We start from the raw sequence: 27099 nt of genomic DNA on the forward strand, positions 1-27099 counted from the left end.
AGAGTTGGTGCATTGTTGAGTAAAGCATTTTCCAAAGGGCTCTGGGGCCAGTCAGAAGCATTAGCCTAGATGTTCTTAATCTGAAGATGAACTATAAATTCACCTTAATAACATGGCCGCGATCGGTGCCGATAAAAAGAACGTCGTATGTTTTCGAGTTAGCCGCTTCTACTTGGGGATCAACTGCGATGGCCGTGTAACGATACATGAAACCGGTGTGAACCACGACTGGACCACGGCCCAAATAGGATGAAACGGCCTGAAAGCAAAAAACATCGTATATACTCATTGAACGTATTCCGGTAGATTTTAGGTAGGTTACTTTACCGCAGACTCGAGACACAGCTTGGGCCCGTCAGTCATTTATTTCGGTTAATGTATAATGGTGTATTTCGATTAGTGTTACTAAACAATTAGTACATAAACCAGTTAGTAGTTTATGACTATCGTTTACGTGTCTCGTAAAAGCAACTTCTGAAGCCCTTTCAAAATGTTTATGCAAAAAGAAGGATTTCTAGATATCCAAACGATCCTACAGATATTTTGAAGGACGTACATAGGCTGCGTGCACCTCATGGCCGCCCGCAGTAGTGTCCTCGAAAGCTGTGAGGTACCCAAGACTAAGGATCAGCTAGGGCGAAATTCCATCTTGAACATACTGTAGATCTACACAAAATCATACATTGGTGTAGTAGTCATTGCCACACAGACTGTGGAGCTCAGGAACGCAGACATATTGTAAGTGGTCATTAATAATAGTGGTAGATGCCGACCTGGTGATATAATAATATTGGTAATAATATATAATAGTGGTGTAATGATGATCTGGCTCTTATCATCAGGGTCTGGGTAGAAGACGACCTGGAAAATAAAGCAAATGACTCTCTCGAAGTGGAAAATCGGTGGATGAAAGAACGCTACTTGAGGTTAGCCGCTAAGAAGGCAGAAGCAGTATACCTAACTGGCAAAAGCAAACCAGAGGGGTCAACCTCTTTTTGGGAGATATCCGAATCAGTATCCACAAAAAAGCAAGATGCCTCGGCATGACGCTGGGTACCGCGATGTCTGGAAACGAACATATTGAACATGTAGCCGCAAGGGTGGGAAAAACAGCCTTCAACGTGTCCCGCATTCTGCCTAGGGTAAAAAGAGCCTCTGAGGGCTGTCGGAAACTCCTTGCTTCTGTAGCGAAGGAACTGGTTTGGAAGTAATATATCTCGAACCAAAGCCCAAGTCTTCAAGGGGCCCAGGGTTTAGTGGTTAAGAGTCCCGCAGTATAAGACAAACAACGCAGTTTTGAAGTCTGGTCTGCATAATGCATTTGCCCTCAACCTCCCCAAAGAAAGAGAAAGATGCCGATTTCGTGAACGTTATGTCCATGAACAAATTTCATCTTGCAATTCAAGTTTATCCTTCTTACCTGGTCCATGAGAGGATGATTCGTAATAAAGTTTAGTGTAACATCGGGTAGAGAGCGGGAGCTGTTGGTACATTGGCCTGGTCGTGGCTCAGGCACTCGTGAATTAATCACTGGAAGCCAATTAGAATTTTTCTCTTTTTGGCCCTTAAACGCTCCATCAAATACCTGACGAGTAATAATCGTATTTACTGTACAGTTAGTATTGAAATTTTCCTAAGGTGGTATGAGTTTAAGGTGGTTTAACTTGAGTGGAAAAAAAGTAGGCGTGCTATATAGTACACATATATCATTAGATAAGACTGTAATAATGTGATTGAACCTTCAAAATGTCACTGATTCGGAATGCACACACAGCCGATCCCGGAATAGAGTTATGCGGTGTTGTTAAAACGGCGTAGATCAAAGAGATCCGATCGCCATTGTATGATCCTTCCATAATTTGCGATGTTGCCTGCAAACACATTAATCAGGCAAAAGGTAAAATTCGATTGCTACATCCAGGCTTAGGTTGAACGCTTCAGCACTTGACGACTGAAATGACGAGTGTGCGTAATATATTATATTATTAAGTACACGTCACTACGTGTCATATTCAATAGTGGCCTTTATTTTGAACACGATACACATAAACAGCCAGCTCATTTGTAGTTGTTTACCTGTAATTCATCAAAATAGAATGGCATCTCCCCTGGAACTGAACAGTTCAACCTGGCTTTTAGAAACGACGTAAATCTTTCCTTAAATTTGTGCGGTCCACCCGCGTCGTTTACACAAACTCTGGAACAGCACGAGAAAAAACAGACAAAATTAAACTATAACTAAATATTTAATCTTCCTGCAAGATGAGCATGGCGCTCTATAGACTATGAAATGTCGCACGGCGTGCGACATTTCTAGGGCATAAGCCTTGTAGGCCAGGTAAGGACGCACCTTGCTACTCTCGAGTAAATGGCCTTTCCGCAGTTAATGTATTCGACAGCACTTTCCCTGAAGAAGAAGTACACATGCGATCCAATGTACATTGATGAGACGAAGTTCGGCGCTGTAATACAAAGAACATAAAACAATAATACCATGTTCAATATCTACCCACGTAAGCATATCTGTAGTCCCTTTAGGTGGAAACATATTTTCAGAGCCATACACAGCACGCAAAGTAAGTACTCGAATCGTATATGCCTCTGTGATGTGAGTACTCTGCTGATATCTACTTAATGTACCAGCGAACATGTCTTTACAATATTGATACTTCTTGCATCGAAACACCTTTTTAAAATGTTTATTTAAATCCAGGAGCACCTTTATTGGCCCAACAACCCAGTATACGTTCCATAGCTTAATGTAGTGATATAAAATACGCCACTGAACTTCGCTGATTCAGGTGAACATGACATTGAAAAAGGCGAGGCTGATATTGAAGAGTTTGTTTCGCCTGTTTATATAATAGAGAGAATCATGGATCAGTCTTATTTCGACGAAGCGTCGTTTACAAGAATCGACAAAGATGCCATTTTATTACGGACCTTAACCTGACTACTGAGCTCATCAAGTTTTTTTCTAACGATGCTTGCTTCGAAGCAGGAAGTTTACAGGTAGATTTAATATGGTGGCTTGTGTCTGTTGCATTGAGAGGAGTTCTTAATGTAGTATCTGGTACATAATGAAGAAATGTTCGCCGTTTGTAACAGTTGGGCCTGTTGTGCAATACTACCCGGTTATACATCGACAGGGTTTTTGTCTTCAGGGGTCCTTAAAATTCAGATCCTATAGGATGTTTGTATACTGCTTAATAGATGTCGCTTTTACCACAATGTTTTCAAATCAAGTCATACGCTAGATATCACAGTTATCATTAAGTTCAGTTTTGAAATGGCTGGCGTACGATTTATACATAGGTTACGTATGTATATATGTAGAAGGATCCGAAAGTGATTTTGATTTCAGCTTACTTGAAATACTGTTGACCATTTGAGATAAGCTAACTTCTTTTACTGAAGTTATTTGTTTAATTTTTTATGATCTTCTTCCACAGACGGACAAGTTTCTCGGCACACGAAAGAGGCATATGTGGGAGCATTCTACTCGTAGATCTATTTTTGGAGCTTTGCCTTTTGTCCCGAACCACCTTTACTACAGCAGGTAGATCTGTGGATCGAAGCATGTATAATTCAATGGACTATAGTCTGCCAGAATATCCTTAATCGTCAAAACCGCATAAAGACAAGTTGTTGCTTGTCCATCCAGAGATATAGTGAATTATTCAGCCCAGTGTGATTTATTACGTCAGGTAGCAAGCTGCACTCATCGTTTTGCTGCGCTTTAAAATTTCCCCTTTTCAATCTCGCACACAATCGTGTATGTCTCAGCAACAACTTCGTTAGACGTCGTTAAGGGCGTAGCGTTGGATATGTACCTATTCGGTTCCATCATCTAACGAACGCACAGAAAAACGCTACGAATGAAGCTGGTAAAAATGTAAGCTTTTCCATGAACGTAGAACCGGCTAGAGATAGTAAACGCTGAGCTTTAATGCAAGCCGATAAGTGAAATGTGCATACAAAAAAATTTCAAAAGTTCTATACGAAGTTACATAGAAACTTCGTAGATCTTACATAGAAAGATGTAATGTACTGCTATCAACGTCTAGCTAAACATTTTGCCCGCATAGTCGTTTCTTGGCTTTCGGTATCGATCTAAAGACTATATCAAAGTTGATGAACTATATACAATGTAATAGGGAGCCAGTTGCTTCAAGAACATTAACAGGGTACGCGTTTCTAAGGCACGAAAAAAGACTAGGTGTCATTCTCGCTGGAAAACGCTCACCATTGAGATGCTTTAGGTTGAACTGTTCCGTGCGAAGAGGTTTGCGATAGATAAGTGGATCTGCTCCAGAAAACTGCCCGACAGTTCCAACGTACAGGTCGCCATCTAATTTCAAGCCAGATCAGAATGTTCACACCTTGTGCATTAAAAAAGCTTTTAATTCAAGTATCAACGGTGGCCATTCTCTGCTGATAAAACCGAATCGATTTATAATTATTGAATATCTCATTATATTTTACCAGGTATAAATATAGGTGGCATGAGGACGCGCGTCTTGTTTCCAGTTGTGAGATATCTCTGGTATACACATCATCTTCCGTTTTGGCGGATTTTTGCAAATGTCAACCGGATGCTAACGTATATTGCGTACAGATCATTTAATTTTATCAGTTAGTTACCTGTTCTGTAGCCGAGTGGAGCTGATGATTCCATGGCGTAAGCGTGCATCAGTTTTAAGGGCACAATAGTTACATTTAAGCGCATTAATATTTAATACAACGATCTGCAGAGACGTTGATGTATTGAACGCAAACGCAGATGGCATACCAGCACATTAGTCCAATAAGCGACTTTTAAATCCTTATCATCTGGTCCTATTTTTTTACGTAAATTCAATTAATAGCACAGTTGACTGCCTAATGTTGGGTAAAGGAGCGTATAACGGGGCGAAGATGAGTCGAAAAGCTTCCTTATCAAATTATTTATCATGGCTGTCGCGCAAGGGCATACGTTGAGATTTGCCTTCATGCTGTAGCCGTACTGTAATCAACAGATCGAATCCGTGCTGGCTATAGCAATAAGCAATGTGGACCCTATTCTTACGTATGCATATGTATTCGGTTAAGTGACTCTGCCTGAACGATGTGGACAATAGACTGGCTTACCGGCGAAAGTGAACGTTGAGTTGTGATTTGGATCGTAAGGACAAAGGCCTTCGCCTGGCTTCTCCTCGCTCAAACTAAACTCCCCCCCTGTGGTTGAAGACGATGCTGATGGGTCAGGACTTTTTAAAATGTAATCACGACATTTTGGCTTATATGAGTTGGTGCCGCAAACCAGGATCTGTGAACGGCAGAAATAAATACTTTGTAACATTTGAGTTCAAATGCTGTCAAAACAAGCATTAAATTAAGCAATACTTTTAAGCTACATTCAATCATCTGCCATGTTTACCGCGTATGTGTTCTTATAGACATGGAACGGGCCTCGTTGAATAGCATATTACCTGATTGTGCGATTTTTTTGCTACAACCCGAATATAGTTCTGGCAGGCATCATGGCTTTTGCCTTTGAGTTTGCACATTTTCATGTCGGATTCCGACGAACGCCATTCAACACGACGGCGAACCTGCAGTGTTGATGCTGACAAGTTGTATACCATATTCCTGAAAAGGTTTTTCCGATGAGACATTATAGTCCTTTCGCTTTGTGCTATTACCGTCATGGTAGCTGACGTGCAAACCTGGTATCAGTTCTTGGTGACTCTGTACCATTTAGATTGGGCTCTTTGAAGGGGCCTGCACTTGTAGGCGTGCTGCTACCTCACTGAGAATGCCTTATGTACTAGTTAGGAAATCTAATAGCTATACATTCGCACGTACTTGGCGCCGATTAACAAATGGTCTCCGTCTATATCAAGCAGTTTGAAATGATCAGCCGATTGCTCGCTCCGAAACCGCATCACTCGGTCCGACGCTGGAAAACGTAAAGCGAAGTACAAACAAAGGCTATACGTTCCGTGAGCACTAAATTGAATATAACGTGCGTACTTTCTACTTGGATTGCTAATGCTCCTTGCGGTGCATGCAACGAAATGCTAACTAACATGGGTAAATGGAATGGGGTCTCGCTATTCTGGCATCTTAATTCCTTCCTTACACTGAAATCGAACAGTTATCTATTTTTGCAATAAGTGTTTTCTCTTGACATTAGATGACTGCCTACCTATGACTCACAATACAGAGTGGAAATACCCGCGATAATAGTTACAACTTTGCTATAAATTTAACCCGACATTAGCCCAATTTCCTCAGACAAATGACTTGGATGTATAGACGGGAAGCTGAGCTACTGCGATCACTGGTTGAAAATAAAAACAATTCATTCGTACATATAGAAACATCCCATTTGTATGTAAGGAAGCCAGCCGGTAAAGCACGATACTGACTGACACTAGAATCGTTGGTGGGAGCTTCATGTAAACACAACAATCTAGTGGATGAGCTATTCCATGGAATGATGATAAAATAAGTAAATATTTGGATCGCCTACTTTCCTCCCCTCAACCACGTTTTCTATTACGATTACATACGATAGCAGATTAGAGCACGTTTAAGGACATCTGCTATCGTTTTGCATATTTATTAACGTTTGAAAATTGTTATTTATTCAACAAGCACTATATTAGAATGGATGTTGGTTCTTGTCGAGTGACTATCTGCTTGAGATAAGGAATTATGACACAAAAAGGACAACTGCAAGGATTATTACCTGTGGTAACTGTCTATAATTTTCCTCGCGCTCGTAGCAAAGTTCGACAATCATTGTTTGGCTAGCGATCATTACTAAAATAAAAAAGAGAATCGAATATTCAAGTGATCTGATGAACAGCCAATCCAACTGTGCTCGTTGTCATCGTTATTTTTATGGCTTAAGCGGCACCTGGGCTTTTTGATTCGTACGATCTGAAGGACGTTTACCTTCTCCATAGGAAAAAGTGCATTTCTTCCAGCAGGCCTGTAACCTGTCGTTCAACGCTAGACACCGAAAGGTCATATTGTAAACGTGACCTTTGCTGCCATCTGAATTGAAAGTCTAGCAAAGCTAATTTTAGGTTGCATAAAGCTCGAAAATTAGTTATATTAATTACTGACTGTTGAATGCGTAGGGTATTTCATTGTTTTAATGGTACAGATACGTGACAGCCGTAGCTTTTGTCAAACGAAACACAGAAAGTATTTGATTAGGAGCAGGTGGGTGAAGATAATTTCTTTATTTTTCGTTCATTGTTTGTAATATCATTGTCATGTAATATCTGTCTGCACTTGTACAGGCCGTTTTTATTCGGTATTACGCCGAATTTTCATGATAGAGGTTTAATAACAACAACGAACGTGCTTCGATCGGAAAGCAAGAACTTGTCGTCCTTTGAGTTTCTTGTTGTTGTCTGTAATTCCAGAGTTGTTTCGGTTTGTTATTGATTGCAAACCAAAAAATGTAAGCAAACTTCCATGTTTGTTACTGCTAACGCGCGCCACTGCCATGGCTATCCGCGCACCTGTTACGAACATGCTTTACTATATTGAAAAGCTCGCCTTTATAATTAGATATAATAATACGATAATAGAAACGAGTTATCTGTATGTCGTTGGGTGCTCAAACGCTGTTCCACGTAGTCGATGCTTGTTGCATATACGCTGCTAAAAAGGGAGCGTGAAACTGCAACTAACGCTTTAGAAGCAGCAGCCAGAGAGATAAAAATAATAGCCAAAGGAACGTCGCCACCATCATCACCATTATCATCCTCGTCGTCATGATGGGGTTGAAGGAGGAGAATATTTCGAAGGGTACGTGAGTATGTGCAACTCTGGCTAGAATCGCTTTTGAGACCGGTTCACGCACCGGTCAGGAAGTAGAGAGTAAGGAGGAAGAAAGTGCATTCTTGATAAGTTCTTGATTCAGAAGAAGGCAACGCCAGGAACATCTACCAGAAATCCGCTTGCTTGGGCAGCAGGATACGGGCAAAACTTGAGCTTGAAATTCGAAAGGCGCAATCGGAAGAGCATTCGATGGATAGACGCATATGCGAAAGTGAAAGGGAAGTTAAATTTCAAGAACCAAAAAATTGCCAGTTCAAGTGCGCCGGTGCCCACAAACTAACTTGTCATTGTCTTGATGAATGCATACTTGCTCGTTCTCTCCTATTGAGCACAGCTTACCTTATATACAGGGAAACCAGTCCACGAGCAGACCGAGGTTCAGTCCTTTGGAACGGTGTTAGGTAGCTGTATAAACAAAGATCCGCAGTAACGCAGATGAACTTGGTTTACTTCTATTCAAAAATCAAGAATTAGAATGATGGGGACTGTTCATTTTGTTGAAGGGCAAGTCACACAGCTAATAGCATGTTGGTTCAATAAATAGTTTTGCGTTTTGAGGATAATCATTTCCACTGGCCGAAGAGGCAATCTGTTTTGAAGGGTGCCTGCTTGTATGCTTCGTTCAGTTATTTCAATGTCAAGAGTCTATCTCCAAAGATTTGCACTTTTTTCGGATTCAGAATTCGAGATATCACTTTCCTTATTTCTCTTCCTATGTCTTTCTGGATAGTATAAGAACAAAGGCACGGATAAACCAACATAGAGTTTATAGGGTCCATAATTTTCCTTTGTAACCAAGCGCAACGTAAACATCTATGGTAACCCATTAGTTATTTGGTTCTAGATGTGGGCTTCCGTCGCGGTCGCTGCACATGGCGCTATTGACAAGCGCGCACTAAATAATTCATCATTCTTTTTTCGTTCGAAAAATTTATAACTTGCAGTTCTGTTTTTTAAGCATCAGGTTCCACTTGACAACTCCCAGAAATTGCCACCAACATATCGAGTCTACAAGATCATTTACTGTCCGTACATGTGGGCACCAGTTTGCTTATGGCGCATGGTCCATATATTAGCAGCGCAGGACGTAAAAGTGTTTTGACATTGCTGTTGTTGGCGCTGTTTTCTTTCTTCTAGGGCTTAAGTTTCTCTCAACTCGCTCAGAGTGTTCTCACGTTTACCCTGAACTGGCGAAGCAAGCAAACAACTCGAAGGACTAGGCTGTAATTCCAACAAAGGCAACCTTAATAAAATAGGTCCACAGTGATTCACGAAATGTCTGTAGTGAGAGTGCTGCTAAGCAGTAAACTTTTTAGTGATGTTTATCTAAGCTGGATCGCGAGAGTAGGACCAAGAGTGTTTCCCATTTTCTGTCCCATTTGTCCAAAGAACCTATTGTCTGCCATCGTCTCAGATAATCACGGGTGCATAAACCGTGATCTGCACGTCTTTGCGTCCGAATAACTGTTAGCTCGCTTATCTCTAGAACTTGCTTCAAGTACAACATTAGCCAGCGTTATGCCGTAAGTGCATAAAGTTATAAGACCACTTTTGCCCTCCCGCCCACCATTGCTTCTGTATAATCACATGGTATAAATTAAACAACGTTTTTATAATGATCTGTAGTTCTGTAGAAGAATGCTGCTCTCACTGATGTTAGACAATCTCGATGAGGGAATAATTTTCTCTTATCTTCTTTGCAGTGAATATACGTCGTATCGGAATTATGTATTACTTGCTTCCTAAGCGTAGCTCCTACTGCTATGTCGTAGGGCAACTGTACTTGATTGTACAGATAGAGTGCTTCATGTTTTCCTGCAGCTGAACCAGTAAATGGTTATGCTAGAACTAAGTATAAAAAGCAAACAAGAACTTCTTCAGTGTTGAATACTGTTTCCATATATGTGTAATTTTAGCATAGTCGTATGATGCGAAGGCGCAGCATCTGTCATGATGTATCTCTATTAGGATGCCTGTCACGTCAGCATTGGTTGCAATTGTTTTTCCAGAGTATGAAGTTCTGAACAGTGATACTTACTGAAGATCGACAGCAAGCGAAAACGTTACTAATGTTGAGTTCATTCATTTGTTTTACATAGCCACCCTGAGTTAATATAGAAGCTAATAATGTATGGCTTCATAACTTAATAAACAAATATCTTTCGATGGAAGCTTTTTTTCAAAAAGATTTACTCATCACTGTTGAACACCGCTAATTTTAAACTGACCGCATGCGACTACTGCAGCCACATCTGTGCTAAATTTATGGAACTTCTAACGTCAAAGATGATTTAAAAGAAAGCTTCCAGAAGGCTGATTTGAAACGACAATTGTCACCAAAAAGCCCCTTAGAGTAGTGGAGATAAGGAGTTAAAATTTCCCGTCAAATGGTCACAAAACATATCCCAACATCGTATTGCGTGTAGCTAAATACAGCTCTAAATGATGGTATTTTTTAATTTGCATTTACACGTCTCCCGAACGAAGCAACATACTCCCTCGGGCTATCAGCTGAGTTTGTCATTCCTCTTCTCAAAATCAGTCTTGAAAGGTGTGGAAAGGCGTTAGTTTTGTGTAAAGTTCCTTACATCCCAAAGTAGGCTTTCTCATAGAGCTCATGTGCTTGATACCTGGACTCGTTCCCTTCTATATAATAGCGTGCTTTATTGATGCCCGCCTTGTCAGGTCAGATCCCAAGTTTCAACATGTTTCTCAAGTACCTACAGCATATGATATAGTTACATTAAATAACTGAACCCTTTAACGTGGCAATATAGAGATTGATTGGCAGTGAAATTATAAAAAAAAAAATTGCGCATAAACATTGTAAACTACAATACTGGACCACGACGCTCAGTGATCTAAATTATATTAGTTGTTAATTGAACGCTGTTATCGAGCCGAACTCAAACATTCAATCGGTTAAATAAATAAGCTCAATTCAGCTATTGGCCTTAATATTTTAGAACATAAAGTAATGTTGGATTTGCAAAATTGTGATTGCTGAAAGGCCCTACTTATTTGACTAACAGAAAATATCTACTTACGTAATGTATTGATTCTCATGTGCGGGGGAGGTGATTCTTGCCATGAAGGCAAGCCCGACTCTCCGGGATTTGCAAATGTTGTCAACATGACAATAAGCGCTGGTAAGGCTATCGTCAATAAAATCTTCATTATTCTTCCGACGAAATCCTGGGTGGGAGGTTTTCACGAACAGTGCTTTGTGCCCAGTATTTTCTATATCGTTAATAGATTAGCATGCATCGGGGACTCGAGTAAAACACGGTTCTCTTCATCAAACATCGTACTGGGCTTTGCATGAGGTTCGATGCTTTTTACGTTGTTTAAGTGTCGGTTGCTGTCGAACGTCCAACAAAGGAGCGAGAGATGCTGTATCTTCGTAGAGTGTCATCATAGCTTCCTTTAATAGTTGACAATAATGATGACGATGGCAGCAGACAGTCTTATTTTTTCTGAAATGTTCGAAATAAAATAGCCCATTGTTAAACAATTAACTGTATATATACCTCGTATTATTCAGTTAGCGATTATTCAACAAGTAAATCAAGTTGACTTATGATAACATAGAAACAAAGGATCCGATGTTTTCCTAGAAGAACAAGAGAGGATGCTTGTTTTGGAAGCTGGACGAATCTGTAAATCAGAGGTGCAGATGAAACTAAGCCTGATTGTTTAGCTCGACCTCACCAGATTAATGTTTAAAGTTCACAAAGTTCTTCGAGGCCCGTTAAACTGTAAGTCTAGGAAATGTACTTATAATTACACCGATTTATTAAAAAAAAATACGTAACAATATAATAAAAGTTCTTGCGTAAAGCCAGAAAAGCGTGGGCATCGTAAATGCATGCTATATTTGAAACGCAGTGGGCATGATTGATGCTGCTATGGAAATGCGTCACAGGGCATATGTGTTTACTGTATGTTATCATTGAACTGACGTCTTACACATTTTTATGGGTGTTGCTCTAACTAACTGTGTAGTATTATATCACAGGTTTTCGTATTGCCCCTACACTTTTCCTTCGTACTTCTTCAGAGGTCAAAAAACAAGCATGCAAAGTTTTTTCTTGTATTTGTCGTCGATAGCTATGTACTAGTTTATTTGTACTGGGCCTATTTATTTACATTATGTGTATTTGAGCTCCTCCAGTGTTGAACGCAATGAGTGCAACCGATCAAATCCAGCCTGAATGCCGACGCGGTAATTTTGGCAGATGAATGCGGATTTAAAATTGTGTCTATGTGCATTAACACCGTTAATATAATTGTTTCTACATTGTAGTTTTGCTCTGTATATATATATATATATATATATATGGAGACACACGAAAATGCATCCGCCTCCCCTTCGCTTTCTGTTGCTGATGTTCCATTAAGGAGCCACTACGTGTGTCGGCGTCACCACAGATGATGGATGATCGGACGAGCGATCTGTGATCACTCGTCATTTCCCCAATCAGTTTGTAATTTCGAGACAGAAACAACGCCGCGTACCATAGGGTCACTCAGTCGCCCAAGATCAGCTATAGGTATCATCGTCATCGTCAGAATCAAGTGATTCATTGATCAACATTTTGGTTCGTCTCCATCTTTAATGATAAACTTCTCGCTCAGCTTCAGTACGAGCGATGCTGCTCAATTGAATTTTTTGTAGTACTTTATGGCCGACGTAAGTGATGACGTTATTTATCGGTCACCCAAAAGTATTGAGGTGGGGCAGTCAACGCCCGATACTTGGCGCAAATCAAACTGCAGCATCGAACGGTAACACTAGCAACTGAAAAAACGCCGCTGAAAGTTGTCTGAGTAGCTGTACTAGAAAATGTTTACTTCTGTGAAACCGATTAGAAAGCAGGAGTTCCCTTACACCAAACAAACTCGTGATCCGTTCCGTATAGAACTTAATATAAATAGTACACTTTATTGTTATCCGAATAGTGCTTATCATCTAAGGCAGCTGAGGTCCAATTTCATCAGAAAGGAAACCGGTCTATCTAAATCTTGAACTATTATCAACGAATAAATGCAATTTTGCTTATCAGCGGCTTTCAGTAGTAGCTCAATGGAAAAATTAACTTATAATAAACAAAGATAGAGGCTAATTATTAATTATATTGTATAATATTATCTAAAGCAACTAAGCTTCTATATATATATATAGGTAAGTAGCAGTTTTTTTTTTGTAAACGGAATTAACAAGCGTTATGGTGAATATACCTAATCTGGGAAAAATTGATGCAGGACAAAAGAAAAAAATGTTCCGCATAGGCTTTAATGTAAACGTGGCGGAGCCGATTTTCTTTTGATGGTTTTCTCAGACACGAGTGACATAAATGCCGCTTACCGGAGACCTGCAAGATTGTACCTGAACTTCTCAATGCGAACTGCCCATATTCGCGCGGCTTATTTTGAGATCAGAAAATCCGTTTTCCTTAGATCTGGCTTAGTAGTTCAAGGCAAAATGATCCTATATTTCCCATAAGAAAATCTTACGTATGTGTTAGCTTTCTTTAATAATTTATCTTATTTATATGTAAATTTGATATGTTCCAATGGAAGATTTAAATTGACACATGTGTTCCAGTAAGACGGGATGGAGTGAATCTGCTTGAGGGAAAAGCGCGTGGCTACTGATTTATGAACGACTAGATAAAGCGCGCAAAAATGGATTACCGAAAATTATCGATTTATTTCATCAACATGTTGTTTTCGATCGTAAACTTTATGATCAGTTTCTATGTAATTGATTTATTTTATTTAATCTGAATTCAATAATTAACATTCTTTATTCACAAAGCTTAATTGATTAAGTGAATTAATGCCTCGATAATAGTTATCGCTTTCGAGGCTAAAGGCCTTCTATTGTCAAATAAAAGTGATCGTAGTTTGGCGTCTCTCGAGAAAACGGTTACGGTTGTTACGGCTTAAGCTAAGCTTAAGACGTAACAAACAAGCAGTCTCAAAAATGAAGGCCTGTCGAAAATCCCAACCGTTTTCTCGAGAGGTTCAAGCTTGAGATAACTGATTCGTCGTATGAAGCAAGTGGAATACTGAAACAGGGTGACAATAGCAGAGTATTGACTAATGGGAACGAGGCAATGGAACCTACAAGTTTATCACATTTGCAGCAGACAAAATAAGTTCGAAATTCAATTACACTACTGAAATAATATATAAGTGAATTTCACGGACAGGATATATAAATGCATCGCGCCGTAGGCCACAAAGAGCCACCCTATCAATGCAGGCTAGTGTTTCCGATTTAAACGACGCTAATATATATTGGACAAGTCTTGGATAAGCGTCATTGAGCTTGGCAAAGAACAAAGCTTATACGACTAAAGCTTCGACGAAGAACCATATGAACAGCCATGTCGAAGGAGATATACGGCCGAAAATGGCGCGTCACCAGCCAAACATTCAATTGTCAATGGCGAGTAATTTATGTCGGACTCTACTGGGAGGAAAGGAGACACTCGGCCGTTTGTTTTCTGTGAAACGGGATTGGTAAATATTTATGTAGTGTAGATCCGGCCGATATAGGCTAGAATGGCCCCGTGACGACGTTTCTTTAGACGAAAAAAAAAAATGTAGTACGCTTAGTAAATTTGGAAGATTGGACTTCATTGGACTCAATAGGTGGAAACAGGGTACGTACCCGAAGGAGAGGACAGCTACTGGATTACGCAAAAATCTCTCTCGGCCCACTGAAGTATGAATAAAATTATTCTTAATTAACATACTTGCATTGTTTCACACAAACCCGAAAAATTCTTTCTGTATCACTCATGATTAGGAAACCCAGATAGGATGACTGAGCAGCGCACAAGTGATTTCAGTGTCTCTTTGCAGACATGGTCTTCCCTGCTTTTTATGCTCTACACAAATACCACATATCTGGAAAAAAAGCAGTTGTTAACGAACACTTTAGATTCAGTGGACTCTGGTAGACAGTGGCGTAGATAGGTGGTTTACCACTCTGTTTTGTCTTGGTAGAAACGTCAGTGCATCATTACCAATTAATGGAAAAGTAGTGCGCTGCTGGAGTGGCAACCGTTGACCATGTGCGACAACTCACACCTGTTCGGGTTATCATCTTATTTTGTCGCCATTATGCTACGGGTGTTCTCTTTGACGTGTCTATGAAGAATCTAGCAGAGGCCGTGCTGTACGCGCTATATACGTCGCTATAAACTTGTGTTTGTTTCATGTCCATGTAGATATAATCCTTGAGCCATCTGTTTACTTCTTCCATTATGCTCCCTTTTCACTCACTTGTCAAGGCCAAACAATCGATAAATGGTTTCTCATGATTAATCAAGTCTCTCTAACCTCCAGCACTTCGTCTACCTTTAATTGTCTTCCCTTGTTTTCCTCTCGGATTGCCTTTTCTGATCTTACATTTTCTCGTCGACTCTACTGCAACGCCATCAGCTGCACTCGATAATGATCAAAGTGAATGCAGCGGTAATACTCATTCACTAGTGATGAATTTCGTGATATAAGTACTATGTAGAGTACTTCCTGTTTCTCTCTTCATTTCTACGTTTAGTTGATCATTGTTGTTGTCATTTTTAGTAGGTGCGCTAATCATATGTTATAACCTACATACACCGACCCTTAGTCCAAGTGAGGACTACCATCTATTTTACGTGCGTGAGGCAAACCCATTAACGGTTGCAACAGCGAGATTTTGCCTTAACCTCTGTCCGCGTGTGCTAGATTCCATTGGCTTGGCAGCAACGGGCAATAGGCAATTTAGTGCTAAATGGGTAATTTTTGACTAGACGGTTATAAGATGTAAAATGTGAATCATGTTAGTTTACTTTTTGCGAATGTGTACATTCTCTTCCGGGGAGGAGTTTCTTTTTCCTGTAAGGGGGTGTAATGCTAAATTGCTAGTTTTTTTTAGAAATGACCCTTGCATGTTTACAAAATTGTAGTGCTTGGGGCAGATAATATTTTAGTACGAAATGCGATACCTAGCCCCATGCCAAAATGTCAGTTTCCAAATAGAAAATACTGTTTGAAGACAGAAAACTTAATTCAATGTTCTTGACGAGCTGAGTTAAAACGCAATACAAGTTCCTATAACTTTTTTTGAAAAACGAATATTACATTTGTTTTTCTTATGTAACCATAGGGTTAAAATCTGTTTGGAATTACGAACGGTTACGATTACGAACGAAGTGGCTAGTATAGACAACAATTTTTGTGAAACAATTTTTATTTTAATATTTTATAGAAGATTTTCTGGGAGAAATATCAAAATATTGAATACATTATACATATTTTTCTTGCTATGTAAAATACTTGCTAACGCCGACTCTGCATACCAGCTGATAAAACTCGACGAGTAGAGTAAAAATACAGCCCAATTTACGGTAGCTACAATTGATATTTATGCATGGAAAAGGCCAAGAACTCGATGTGGTAGTTTTTTTTTTTCGAATATGATATTAAAACGAATATTTTTTTAATGAAAATCGATGCAAAAAGTATCGTTCATAGTGCCAATCGAGAACTTTCGATGAGCTAAATCGAAACGCAATGTAAGTTTATTAATCTATATTTCGGTTTTAGAGTTGAAATGCCGTTTAAGAGGTAAAAACTTAACATAGTGTTTTATGTGGAAGGCGTTTAACCAAATCGGTCAAGTTCGACGAAGTGAATAAAAATGCAATATATATATATATATATATATATTTTTTCTTTTTACCTAAGATTCGTATTTCTGAGTAAAAACGCCGAAAACCCTAATGACAGTATTTGTTCAGTTTAATAACAACCTTTGAGAGCGAATTTTTAGCCATTCTATGTTGATTTTCGTAAGAAAAAACCTCTAAATCATTTTCAGAGCAAAATTTCAAACACTAAAGGAAATGTTTATCATAAAAGGAAAAATTATAAAAAGCTTGACAAAATTGAAAAAAGTTTGATGGCTTCTCAGAAGAGAAATAAGTACACCAAGAGGAACACACCAAATATATGAGTATTACGTTTAAATATTCATTAAAAAAATTAAAAATAGATTTTAAAAAATTTAAGCTGTGGTGACGTCCCAGAAGTAGAATCGATATATGAACTAGAGCATATAGAATCGTCGTATTTATCATGTCTTTGTTTAGTTAAATATATGTACTACATATTTAACTAAATGGGAAGTAAAACTCTCCTAAGCTTCGGTGACGTTTGGGTACCGAATTAGTACTGCAAACGATCCATATCAATCATGTAAACATCAAAATTTATATAGTTCTATGGGTAAGAATATAAGAAGCCGCTATTAGCTCGAACATAATTGGAGTATAAAAGCTCGAGCCGCCAATAATCGATATGTTGTCAATACCACACTAACAGCCTAACTCTTTAGAAATTGGTACCGCAACAAAGCCCATGCCCAACCAAATCTGTGGAAGCGACCAAGCCACAAGGTTTGGAGGCTTGTCAGTGCAAGGAACAGATCAGCCACCGGTCAAACCAGCGCAGGGCGCAGGCCCTGAGGTAGCCAACATCGGTAGCGGCGTGGTCCACATCGTTGTCAGCGCTCAAGCAAGGAGCAAAAATGAGGGCCCGGCCACGAAGGACTAGTATCGACGCGACCAGCAAGGGAGACCAGACGTGTGCCGCACGGAGAACCAGCGACGATATACCATGCGAAACTGTTAGATTCGAACTGTAGAGGCACTTTGAAGGGAGGGCTTCCAGTATATATTATTATACCGGACGATAGTGTGAGGGCGCCAGAACCATTGGAGGACGGCATGCAGCCACAGCTAGGAGGCCAGCTGGGAGGTCTTGTAGAACGCTATACCATTAAACACTGCGGTAAGTGCGGCCTCACGGAGACACGGAGAACACGCGAATGTCGCGTGGATATATCACGATTGGTAACAGTGGCCGAAGGTTACGGTTATGGATGCAAATAATAAATAGCTGATAGCTCGGCCACGATTACAGTATACACGCCTTAGTTGTTAGTCCATACGATAACAGTCTTCGACGATCGGTCTACTCTCTATGGAACATTCATTTAGTATTCATGTAACTGCTCATTAAACAAAAGAAAAAATGTAAACAATGTCTAGTTAATCAATCAGTCGATTAGCTACCTTTGTCAACCACTACGTTTATTAAAAGCCGCCCATTCCATTCATTTACGTTTCTCACAGATCGGCCCACAGCCGACGCTTTCGCATGCGTCCGAGAAATGGGCTCAATCATCCCGTATTCAAATTGAAACAATGTATTAAGGGCCAACATTTTACGAACAATACAAATGTAAATTTGGTTCAGTCCCCTGGTTAATAGACTAGAACAAGATGATGAAATAACTGTAAAAAAGTAGCGGGTTAGGTGAGATAACGCAACTGCAATGGGAGAACTGTTTATGTGTATTCAACTTACAACTTTGGTAAGCTTAAGTGAATGACTTCGATCAGGTAAATCGATCAAGAGCAAAAGGGATATGGGGCGAAGTTCGTGGTCTACTTAGTTTTCACTACGCCCCTTACATTCATCAGACAGCTTGCGCATTGTTTGGTGATACGTACGCTTTACGGGTTTTTCTCTTGCAGCACGACGTTTGTGTTTTTACGCCAATAGGTTATAATCTGAAAGGACCACCCTACGCGTGGCAGTTGCTTGGAGGAAAATGTTCCAGGCCAATTTCAAGACTGAATCTCTTTGATTACCTAGTATGTCCCAGAACATGTGCTATGCGACGTTTGAAATGCTACTTTTTCCACTTATTGCATCATCAAGTCTTGAACGATTTTTCACACAATGTAATTTTTTGTTCTTCAAATCACTTTCCATATTACTAGTCTATGTTTTCAATATCTGTAGGCCCATCTTCTTTTTATAAATTAAAAAACTTGATGACATGGAAATTTCAAAAAGAAATAGATAGAGTTCCCAATTAGTGATCAAGCGCAAGACCCATTTTTGTGGGCCCAATACTTCATGCGCATTTCTCGTAACCGAATCCTTAAAATGCTAATCGATAGTTAAAAAGCTTCCCTCACAATATAAAATAACGGTTTCAAACAACCTGGGCGGCATATCTAACTATTTAAAAAAAAAATCCAACCATTGGCATGCCGTCCGAATCGGTTATATAATAATGGACTGTTATCCGGCGGACTTTGAATTTAAGTAACGTTGAATTAATTGAACTAAAATGATGATCTTCTACTAAGTGCTAAAGGTCTTTTTATTTTTTACACACTTATTCGAGCGCTTTATCATTTTCTGGAGAGCTATATACCTACCATACGCGTTCCCATGAATAAATTTTCTATCTATGGCTTTTCGAAGTAAATCGGTAGCGAAATATACTAAACCAGCAGTTGCCCTTCTTAGGATATGGAAAGCTCTGAAATCACACGGAGTTAAGTGGAGAAAAGAAGCAGGTTGAAGTCAACGTTGGATATTCATTTGCTCAATCAAGAAAGTAATGAAGGCATGGCGCTGCGACCTGGCGCGATCACCAGAAAACCAGATAGCATGCTCTCGGCTGCCGTATTAGTTGTTCATAAACTTTTTAAGCAACTCAAGATAGTAGGTTACATTAACCGTCTTCGGTAAATTTCTTATAGTAGCGGGTGCCTTTAAGGTTTATTGCACGAATTACTTGCACCACACGTCGCAAAAATGCTGAATACTACTACCGGACTCGATTTTTCTTTAGGGTGACGTTACTCTCTCATCTGATTGGTCTCCGGCATACGATAGAGATTAAAACATAAGATATAAGAGAAAAAACGGTGTATGAAGACCGTATGTTTCAAGCGTTTTTTTTTTTTTCACTGATTTCCGCAAATCGCATGTGGAATATACCACTTGCATCTCCGACTAACCTGCCATTTGACCACCTTTCTGCTGGTCTTCAATACCCCAATCGCTGTTCTTGAAACGTTCGCGGCGATTACGTACTGTGCCTTCGTCTAAATTATTTCCTTTTAATGTGCTTACCAAACTTGTATAAGAAATGCTTTTCAAATGCTTGACCTCTGAGCGTAGATACTCAAGACGAAATGATGTTTTTCCTTCTGAATTCGTTTCTCTTAGAGTAAACTCAACAAGTCGTCACTCTCAGGTATGAGAACCCGAAGTATTTACGAGCCAAATTCCGTCTGTTGGAAACGCGTGCTTCGAAACTTATCTAACCTCAAAGTTAGTCAAATTCGGTTGTAAAGCCTGATAGTTTGAACATCTTGCACCCTTAGCCTCTTAAACCGATCAAAGTTTTGTTAACCATATATTTTTCCCGTTCTGCAAAGGAAAAAAATTGTAGTTTTGGTTAACGTTATTTTTCTCTCTCTTTTACTTCAGATATAACCAGAACAGTAACAGCAAATAGACTGAGAGATGAAAATAGTTGAGTAACTACCAATAGCCTCCAGACGGCGTTTTTAACAAACCTTTATGCAGAACAAGCGACGGTGGTAGTATTTGTAGCAGCAGAAGAAAAGGCACTGAATTCGCTCTCCTGAACGATGTGCCCATCCGTTTATATCTCGGCCGATCCTCTCCTAAGGGCAGCAACCGATAACCACGACATAATAGCTGTGTTATATTGTTGGAGAAAATCAGCCGGGAAAATTAAATCTGCAATTACGTTTAAGTGCGACGTCAAATCTTAAGTAGGATCAGGAAGGTAAAAACTTAAATGTAACCATAATATGATGATACTAAGTGAAAAGTGAGGACCGAAAAAGATGCCTGTATCTACTGGCGATCACTGTGAAGGAAACGAGCCGAAAACAACGCTATACCAGTGAATGAGCGTGTTAAATTGTCTGAGATAATTATTCAGCTGGAATGGTGGACACTGGCAAACGGACTTTTACTTACCGCTGTTAAAGTGTCTCATGTATGATCGAATAAACAAAGTAAAACAAGTCAAAGGTTCCTCATATAAAATGATCATTACCAAGACCACTTTACAGGCGCCCACTAATGAAGTAACAGAAAGTTTTATACAAAAAAAAAACAACATAAATTGCAAATGTATCGGAAATCATTGAACTGTAACATGAACGAAACAACTACAAGACTACTTTAATTTTATAAGCTACATTTAAGAGCTGAACAAACTGTTATGAATCCTGCTTATGAAACGGGAGGACCGGTTAGCTCTGTACGTCTAGGCGATGCAGTACAGCTTAAAAAAGAACGGCTAAACCCCGAGTCATAACATAACAAAGGCGAAAAAAATTTCTTTGCAGCTATGGCTTGCTCCAGCTGTATGAATATATTGTTCGTATTATTGTTGCCCTCACTGCTTCTTTTATTGCTTTGAAGCGCAATTGTTAAACTGCGTGTACAACGATCGCCAAAGCAGAACACACTTTTTAAATGGCCGCTCCATTTTTGCATTATTACCTATTATGGGTTATTTTCATTACAAAGCGGTGCTATAAAAAAAAAAGAAAAGAAAAAAGCAACATTTTTTTTATCGAATTTATGGCACAATTAAAAATAAAACTTATTTTAAAGAGAGGCGGAATAATGAAAATCTGAATAGCCTATTTATTGCCTAGTATTATTGTGGTATATTGGGCAACATTTATCTATATATACCCTAGTTAATCTCTGGATACGATGCAAGTATTCGCAATTTTGCATAGGAGGGCCTTCATAAACCGAACGCATTTTTCCAAATAACCTGCGCGTCAAATTCTAGCTTTTATTATAAAGAATTTTATCGCTTATAAAAAAAATCTCCGTAGAGACCACCCTCCACACTAATCGGCAGGGTAAGCTACATTTGTAAAACACGAAAGCGCGGAACTAACGAATAAAAAGAAACCGAGACGGACGTCTATTTGGTCAGAGCGAAAGCGAATTCTGGTTCCATTTAAGCTAAAGAGTAATATATACATTGATCATGGAGTGAATATAAATAGCCTTCTCGTGCATCACCTTCGATGATGTGAGAAAAATCTGATACCATATTACAACCCTACGTAGGTAAATTAGTGATAAGAATCAGTAAAGATAGAATGTAATAATGATCCTTCTTAAACGAGATCAACAGTACTTTGTTTCCTTTGCAGCTGCTAATATTATTGCCAAGACGATAGTGATTTACCCATTTGGTTCGCAAATTGTATATCAATTTGCCTACCTGCTATTTACAGAACGCCTTTTATCCATAATTATTACACATAATTCTTCCAGTTCAGCCGTCGCTTTTTCTCTATTCACCCCCTAAATGCGGAACGCTTATTTCTTCATAAATTCGTTTATATCCACGAGCATTGTTAGGCAAATATATGCGGAACTTTTTTTCCTATAATTAGAGCGCATTTCAGCGCGCCCTCACACACTCACACGCACCGTTCCGCGTAAATCCGCAGTCGCGAGAATTCTGATGTTTCCTAATACCAATTAACGCCTTAAATGTCCGCCACGCTCTATTGATTGTTGGCCCTTTTGTTTTCTAACACCTCTTACGTGCTAAATCATCATTCACTTTAACTCAATGTGATGCTTAAAGGCGATATGAACAGGCTTATTCTATATGTTACCGCAGCTTGTCATCCTATGTGTAAATCAGTTCAATGCAGTTCAAAGCGTGTGCCCCGAAAGAACACAGGTACAATAAATAGATTGGCCTCCTTGTCGCGTTTAACCTAGCTCTTTTGCTGGTATCTTATTTCTGTCAATTAATAACGTTTTCTGCGATTACTTTTTACACATAGGCGCAATAATTTACTAAGCAAAATAGTACATTTGAGCTACAGTCAGGCGTAGACCTGTCATCTAGGCATGCGCGACTTCATCGCTGGAGAAACAGCCACATTTTACTGGACATCATCGTCCAGCGCCACTCAGCGCTGCGCGCGGCGTGGCTGCTCGCCTGGCGGCACTCTGAGAGAGAGTTAATATACATAGCGAGAGGGCGGGCCACCGAGGGGAGAGTAACCTTTATTACATGGATAGACTCAGATGAAGAGATATCCGTGACCATATGATAAAACATGAAGTGGCGACAGCGACAGCGGTTGGTTTAGGCTCATCGTTGTTTTTAGTCTATTCGTATTTATACACCTAAGTTAAATAAACAAAATAATTCATAAGTCGTTCACTTTACATTCGGTTTTCTTTTTTGCCCAAGCGCTAAGCAACATTCCCCATATGAATATGCATCCTCACGGTGCATTCTCCCTCTGTTTGGTCGATTTTTATGTATTAGATAGAATACCTGTAACTATAAACTATTCTTTTTTGAATAATCAATAAACAAAAATAGGGTGTTGCTGGTGCTCCATTTAAGAGACGCAGTTATCAACAAACAGTGTAGATTCTGTTGTGATCAGCATAGTAAGGTTTTAATGCTTTTTATACGGGTGTTGTATTAGGTGAATACGTGAGCTTCCAAAAAATTATAAAAAACTCTCTCGCTGGTGTATCGTAACTTAGAGCAAAGCTTCGTAAAACAAAATAAGCTTGCACAGTCAGCCCTGCATTAAGTTAATTTCTGACAGCTTCAGACTTCCGCCATTTACCCCCTAAGCTATTGGCTCAAAAATCAGGTATTCTCATTGGCGTCTCATAGGCTAATTCGGCGACTGAAGGAGGCTGTGTGTCCAATGAGCCTAAATGAACCCTCTCAACTCGATTTCGTACTCATTGCAAACAGTAGTGACCGGCCGACTTCTTCCCTTTCACCGAACGCTCGGTGAGACGAATTCATCACTTGCCATCCAGATGCACGTAACTCTCTGAATAGTCTTTGTATTATTGCACAAAAACCCTTCATTTGCTTGCATGGACAACCATTAATTTTAAGAGACTACACTTAATCGTATACTCGCTCAAGAGAAGCCCACTTTAAGCCTGAATTTAAGACCCGAATCTGCTCATAATCCAGAATGAACGTTAAACTATTTCATATCTAAATGTTCACATCAAATGAAAAATATTAAATGCCTTTGATCGTCAGGGCTTTTCTTATTCCACCACGATCGACTTTGTTCTGGTATTTTCTACTGACTGTCTTCTGTATACCGTTTGTACCAGTGTGAGTTATGTTGGAAGCAGTTTATTTCGCTATGAATCGCGGGTGAATGAGGTAGGCTCCCCAAAGCTCGCCTAACTGAACTTCTTATCAGGATTGTACTCCATCTTTATAAAAATAATTGCTTAATACAATACAAGCTTTGATTTTACTGGCGCAATTGCAGTTATTACAACACTTAAATTCCCGCAAAAATATTTTGTTTTACGTGGCATTTTATAACAGCTGCAATAACCTTAACCGCATACACGATCGTTTTTAAAAACGGCGGGCTTCTCAGAAGGGTAGAATTTATGATAATACTGAAGATGTTAAACCTAATGCCAAGTATTGAAGTGTTTCAATGGTGAACTTTAGCTATGTGGACTTAATAAGGCCGACTTTTTCGGGTTCTTTACTTCCAGAAACGTATGACTTTAAACAATCGATAGTTATCGCTTACTTTAACACTTCCAGGAAAATCGACTGGCATAAGCAGTTGAGGTTCCTTTGTTTCAAGTTTCGTCGGCTGGAACTTGCGAAAAGTGGTAAGTATGAAAAAAAAAGTCGACAGTTTCCAAACGCCTTTCTGGTCCACCAGTCCTCGAAAACCTTGAACACATTGTATATAGAGCAAGAATATTCCTCGGTACTTCCCAGCCCTGGCACGCTAGTTTAAGCAGAAAAATAATTTTCGGGTCTTTTAATTCGGTTAAAAGAAAACCAGTTTTAATAGAGATATTGACTATACTTGCTGACACGCAGAGAAGTTCCGAAGTGTCCCTTTTAATCATATGGAGTTAGAACTAATAATTCGACAGTTGCAGCTGGCTTTTGCACTCCGAATCATCATCCCAACGTGAAGTGTACTAACAAAATTTAACAAAAACGACGGTTAGTTCTGACGCTATTCTTCTGATGCCACTTCTGTAGTCTATTAAATGTTATTTTTAAGGACAAAGTTACATTTAGGACTAGGCGTAGACATACTTTCTTCGTGCTAGAAACCAGCCGTGTGAAGCAGTGATTGACAGCACTATTCGACAGTAAGCTCGAAACATTCAGTTAATGTTATCAATTCATTTTAACCTTGTCTCGCTTACTACCACAGCATTAAACTGAGACCTCTCATTCGCAGCCAGACTTCTCAAAGTCTCAGGTTGTCTTTTTTTTTGGGATTCTTGCCTCCGATTCGCGTTGCTATGAATGACAGTGGAATGATTACTAATCTGAGAAATATAATTTAACCTATATTTACGAGAATAAATTAGTTAACAACAATAAATCAATTCACAATACATCAGTAGCAATGTTTGCTACTAAATTAAAATTCCGACGCTTCGATAGTGTCGGTTCAGTGCCTCAAGATTGTACTTAACACCCATCAACGGTTCAAACTGAAGACTCATCACGTCTACTGACGCGCAGCTACGCCATGTTTACACAAATCATGTGGTACGTGAAGGTTTTGGATTCTAGCATGCTCTGACTCGGAGTTTGGTACGAAATATGTATAAAATTATTGTAAAAATTTGCTGTCAAATTCGCTTCCATCCAATCGATTAAGTAATAAGCCCCAAGGGACATTGAAGAAAATCGAAGGTTTGTTTAAGATAAACACCAGTGTAATTCACAGTATACTTCTTCCCAGAAGTTGGCTGCAGTCAAGTAAACAATAAGATGACTTTTTTCATAGCGGTCTTCCTTAGATTATTCAATATTAATTCAAGTTGAAAACAAAGCCACATTAATAAAAGTGGCAATTTTTTTCTTCTATAACGTTGCCGTTTCAGGTCATTAATGAGAAATTTTCTACGAACAACCTCCAAAAACAATGATTATGACTTTCTGGCCAATCAAACGGAATATTGATATCATTTTATGCCAAATACTTTTCTGCTTTAAATAGAACCTTCGAATTTTTAAATAGACATATTAGACCTGTTTTTGCGCATATTTAAGGGTATACTTTGATTGCGCTTTCTCGTCAAGCTTCAAAACCGCAACGAAACAACGAATTGATCCTAAAGTTCGGCTAACAGCATCCACCATGAAATGTACCTAATTACTGGCTGCGTCAAAATTTGAAAACTGGCGATGCTCCATATATATAAATGCATGTTTACAAAAGCTGTATGTCACTTCAAAAGTATCATTAGGAGGTCAACGATACAACGGGTTAAAATCATCCTTCATGCATGCACCAGTATCTTTCATGCAACTGGATTTTTTTTCACTGAGTCTTTCTCCTCCAGTTAAATTGCTTCCCGGAAACTTTTCATGGACGACGGATATATTCCATGAATTCTTTGGGTGTACAAAGAATGCAGCATGTTTGTCATGCTGTACCCAGCACTTTTAAGATAGCCTTACGATATTTTTAATATTTAATGTAACAGTAAAATCTAATGTGTCGTCAAAAAAAACTCTTCACCTCGTATAAGGACAATTCTGATGTACGCCGATATGTTTACTAGGTTTTACAGGCAATTATCGGAAAGTTCAATCGAAAGAAGGTAACTTTGGGTTCATTCGCACCGAAAAGACTTTACAAATTTTATTCTTGAAGCCTAAATCGTCGTCCTGAATTAATAGCTATCGAAAATCTTTGACCTAGACAATAACGAAACCCAGTGAGAGAGAGTTATATAGTAGCATAAGAGACAGCAAAAATGAAGTCAATAATATATTATGGCTGCTTCCCAATCCTGTCCTCAAAGCGATCAAGACTAATGAAGGTTCAACAAAATATTAATTTTGCGTTATGTTACGTTAGCACATAGTGCAATTTTACTGGACTTTTATATCACAAGTACGATAAACGAGGAGTTATTCGTTGATAACTGAAAAAGCTGATGTTAAATCCGCTAATAACCCTGGTCGTACTGCACGGAGTTCTTGCTAATACGCTGGACTGATGTCTCTAAAGTACCGAACAATAATGCACGGGTCTTTGTGGATCTACAAGTTCTAAAACCTTGGTGAACGACAAAGACTATACCTAAAATATATCATACGGTAGATAGGGTTTAGATATTATTTGAGTGACTTTATTTGATACTTTTGCGGATTTTGACGACACACCATCACTTATGATCAATCATCACTATTATTAGCATCACTATACCTATTGTTATTTATAGTATTTGAAACGTTCTTGTCATGATGAGTTACTAACTGCTAGTAATTTATCGTGTACCTTTTTCCGGTTTATATATATA

The 27099-nt window shown here is 39.1% G+C and overlaps 1 protein-coding gene and 2 long non-coding RNA genes across 11 annotated transcripts in view; 2 read left to right on the forward strand and 1 right to left on the reverse strand.

Annotated features, from left to right (window-relative positions):
- The window catches only part of LOC111254189 (semaphorin-1A-like), a 32240-nt gene extending 9524 nt beyond the window's left edge, over nt 1-22716 (reverse strand). For 2 of the 9 annotated variants that reach the window (XR_002674960.2, XM_022814781.2), the window contains exons 1-13: nt 22004-22715; nt 20295-20405; nt 10893-11321; nt 5848-5941; nt 5472-5631; nt 5131-5308; nt 4645-4665; nt 4247-4351; nt 2351-2462; nt 2077-2197; nt 1740-1871; nt 1421-1585; nt 104-259 (exon numbers count right to left, since the gene is read on the reverse strand). Coding sequence is in view for 8 of the 9 variants with exons in the window: in XM_022814781.2 (XP_022670516.1) it covers nt 104-259; nt 1421-1585; nt 1740-1871; nt 2077-2197; nt 2351-2462; nt 4247-4351; nt 4645-4665; nt 5131-5308; nt 5472-5631; nt 5848-5941; nt 10893-11022 (1374 nt within the window). In the remaining variant the exon portion in view is untranslated. Of the gene's footprint in view, nt 1-103; nt 260-1420; nt 1586-1739; nt 1872-2076; nt 2198-2350; nt 2463-4246; nt 4352-4644; nt 4666-5130; nt 5309-5471; nt 5632-5847; nt 5942-6736; nt 6882-6945; nt 7103-10892; nt 11322-20294; nt 20482-22003 lie in introns of those variants that run through there. The other 7 variants (XM_086975309.1, XM_022814782.2, XM_086975307.1 and 4 more) reach the window with 7 other exon arrangements.
- Nucleotides 13874-19489, forward strand: LOC147754186 (uncharacterized). The gene is made up of 2 exons (XR_015317430.1): nt 13874-15641; nt 17243-19489. It is a non-coding gene; the product is annotated as an uncharacterized LOC147754186 (long non-coding RNA).
- A 45-nt stretch (nt 22717-22761) lies between the features above and the next one.
- LOC147754187 (uncharacterized) lies at nt 22762-27078 on the forward strand. Its single transcript, XR_015317429.1, has 3 exons — nt 22762-23560; nt 24356-24426; nt 25226-27078. It is a non-coding gene; the product is annotated as an uncharacterized LOC147754187 (long non-coding RNA).
- Nucleotides 27079-27099: the final 21 nt, after the last annotated feature.

Source organism: Varroa destructor, unplaced genomic scaffold, assembly GCF_002443255.2.
Source record: "Varroa destructor unplaced genomic scaffold, Vdes_3.0 BEIS01000007.1, whole genome shotgun sequence".
NCBI classification, from domain to species: Eukaryota; Metazoa; Arthropoda; class Arachnida; order Mesostigmata; family Varroidae; genus Varroa; species Varroa destructor.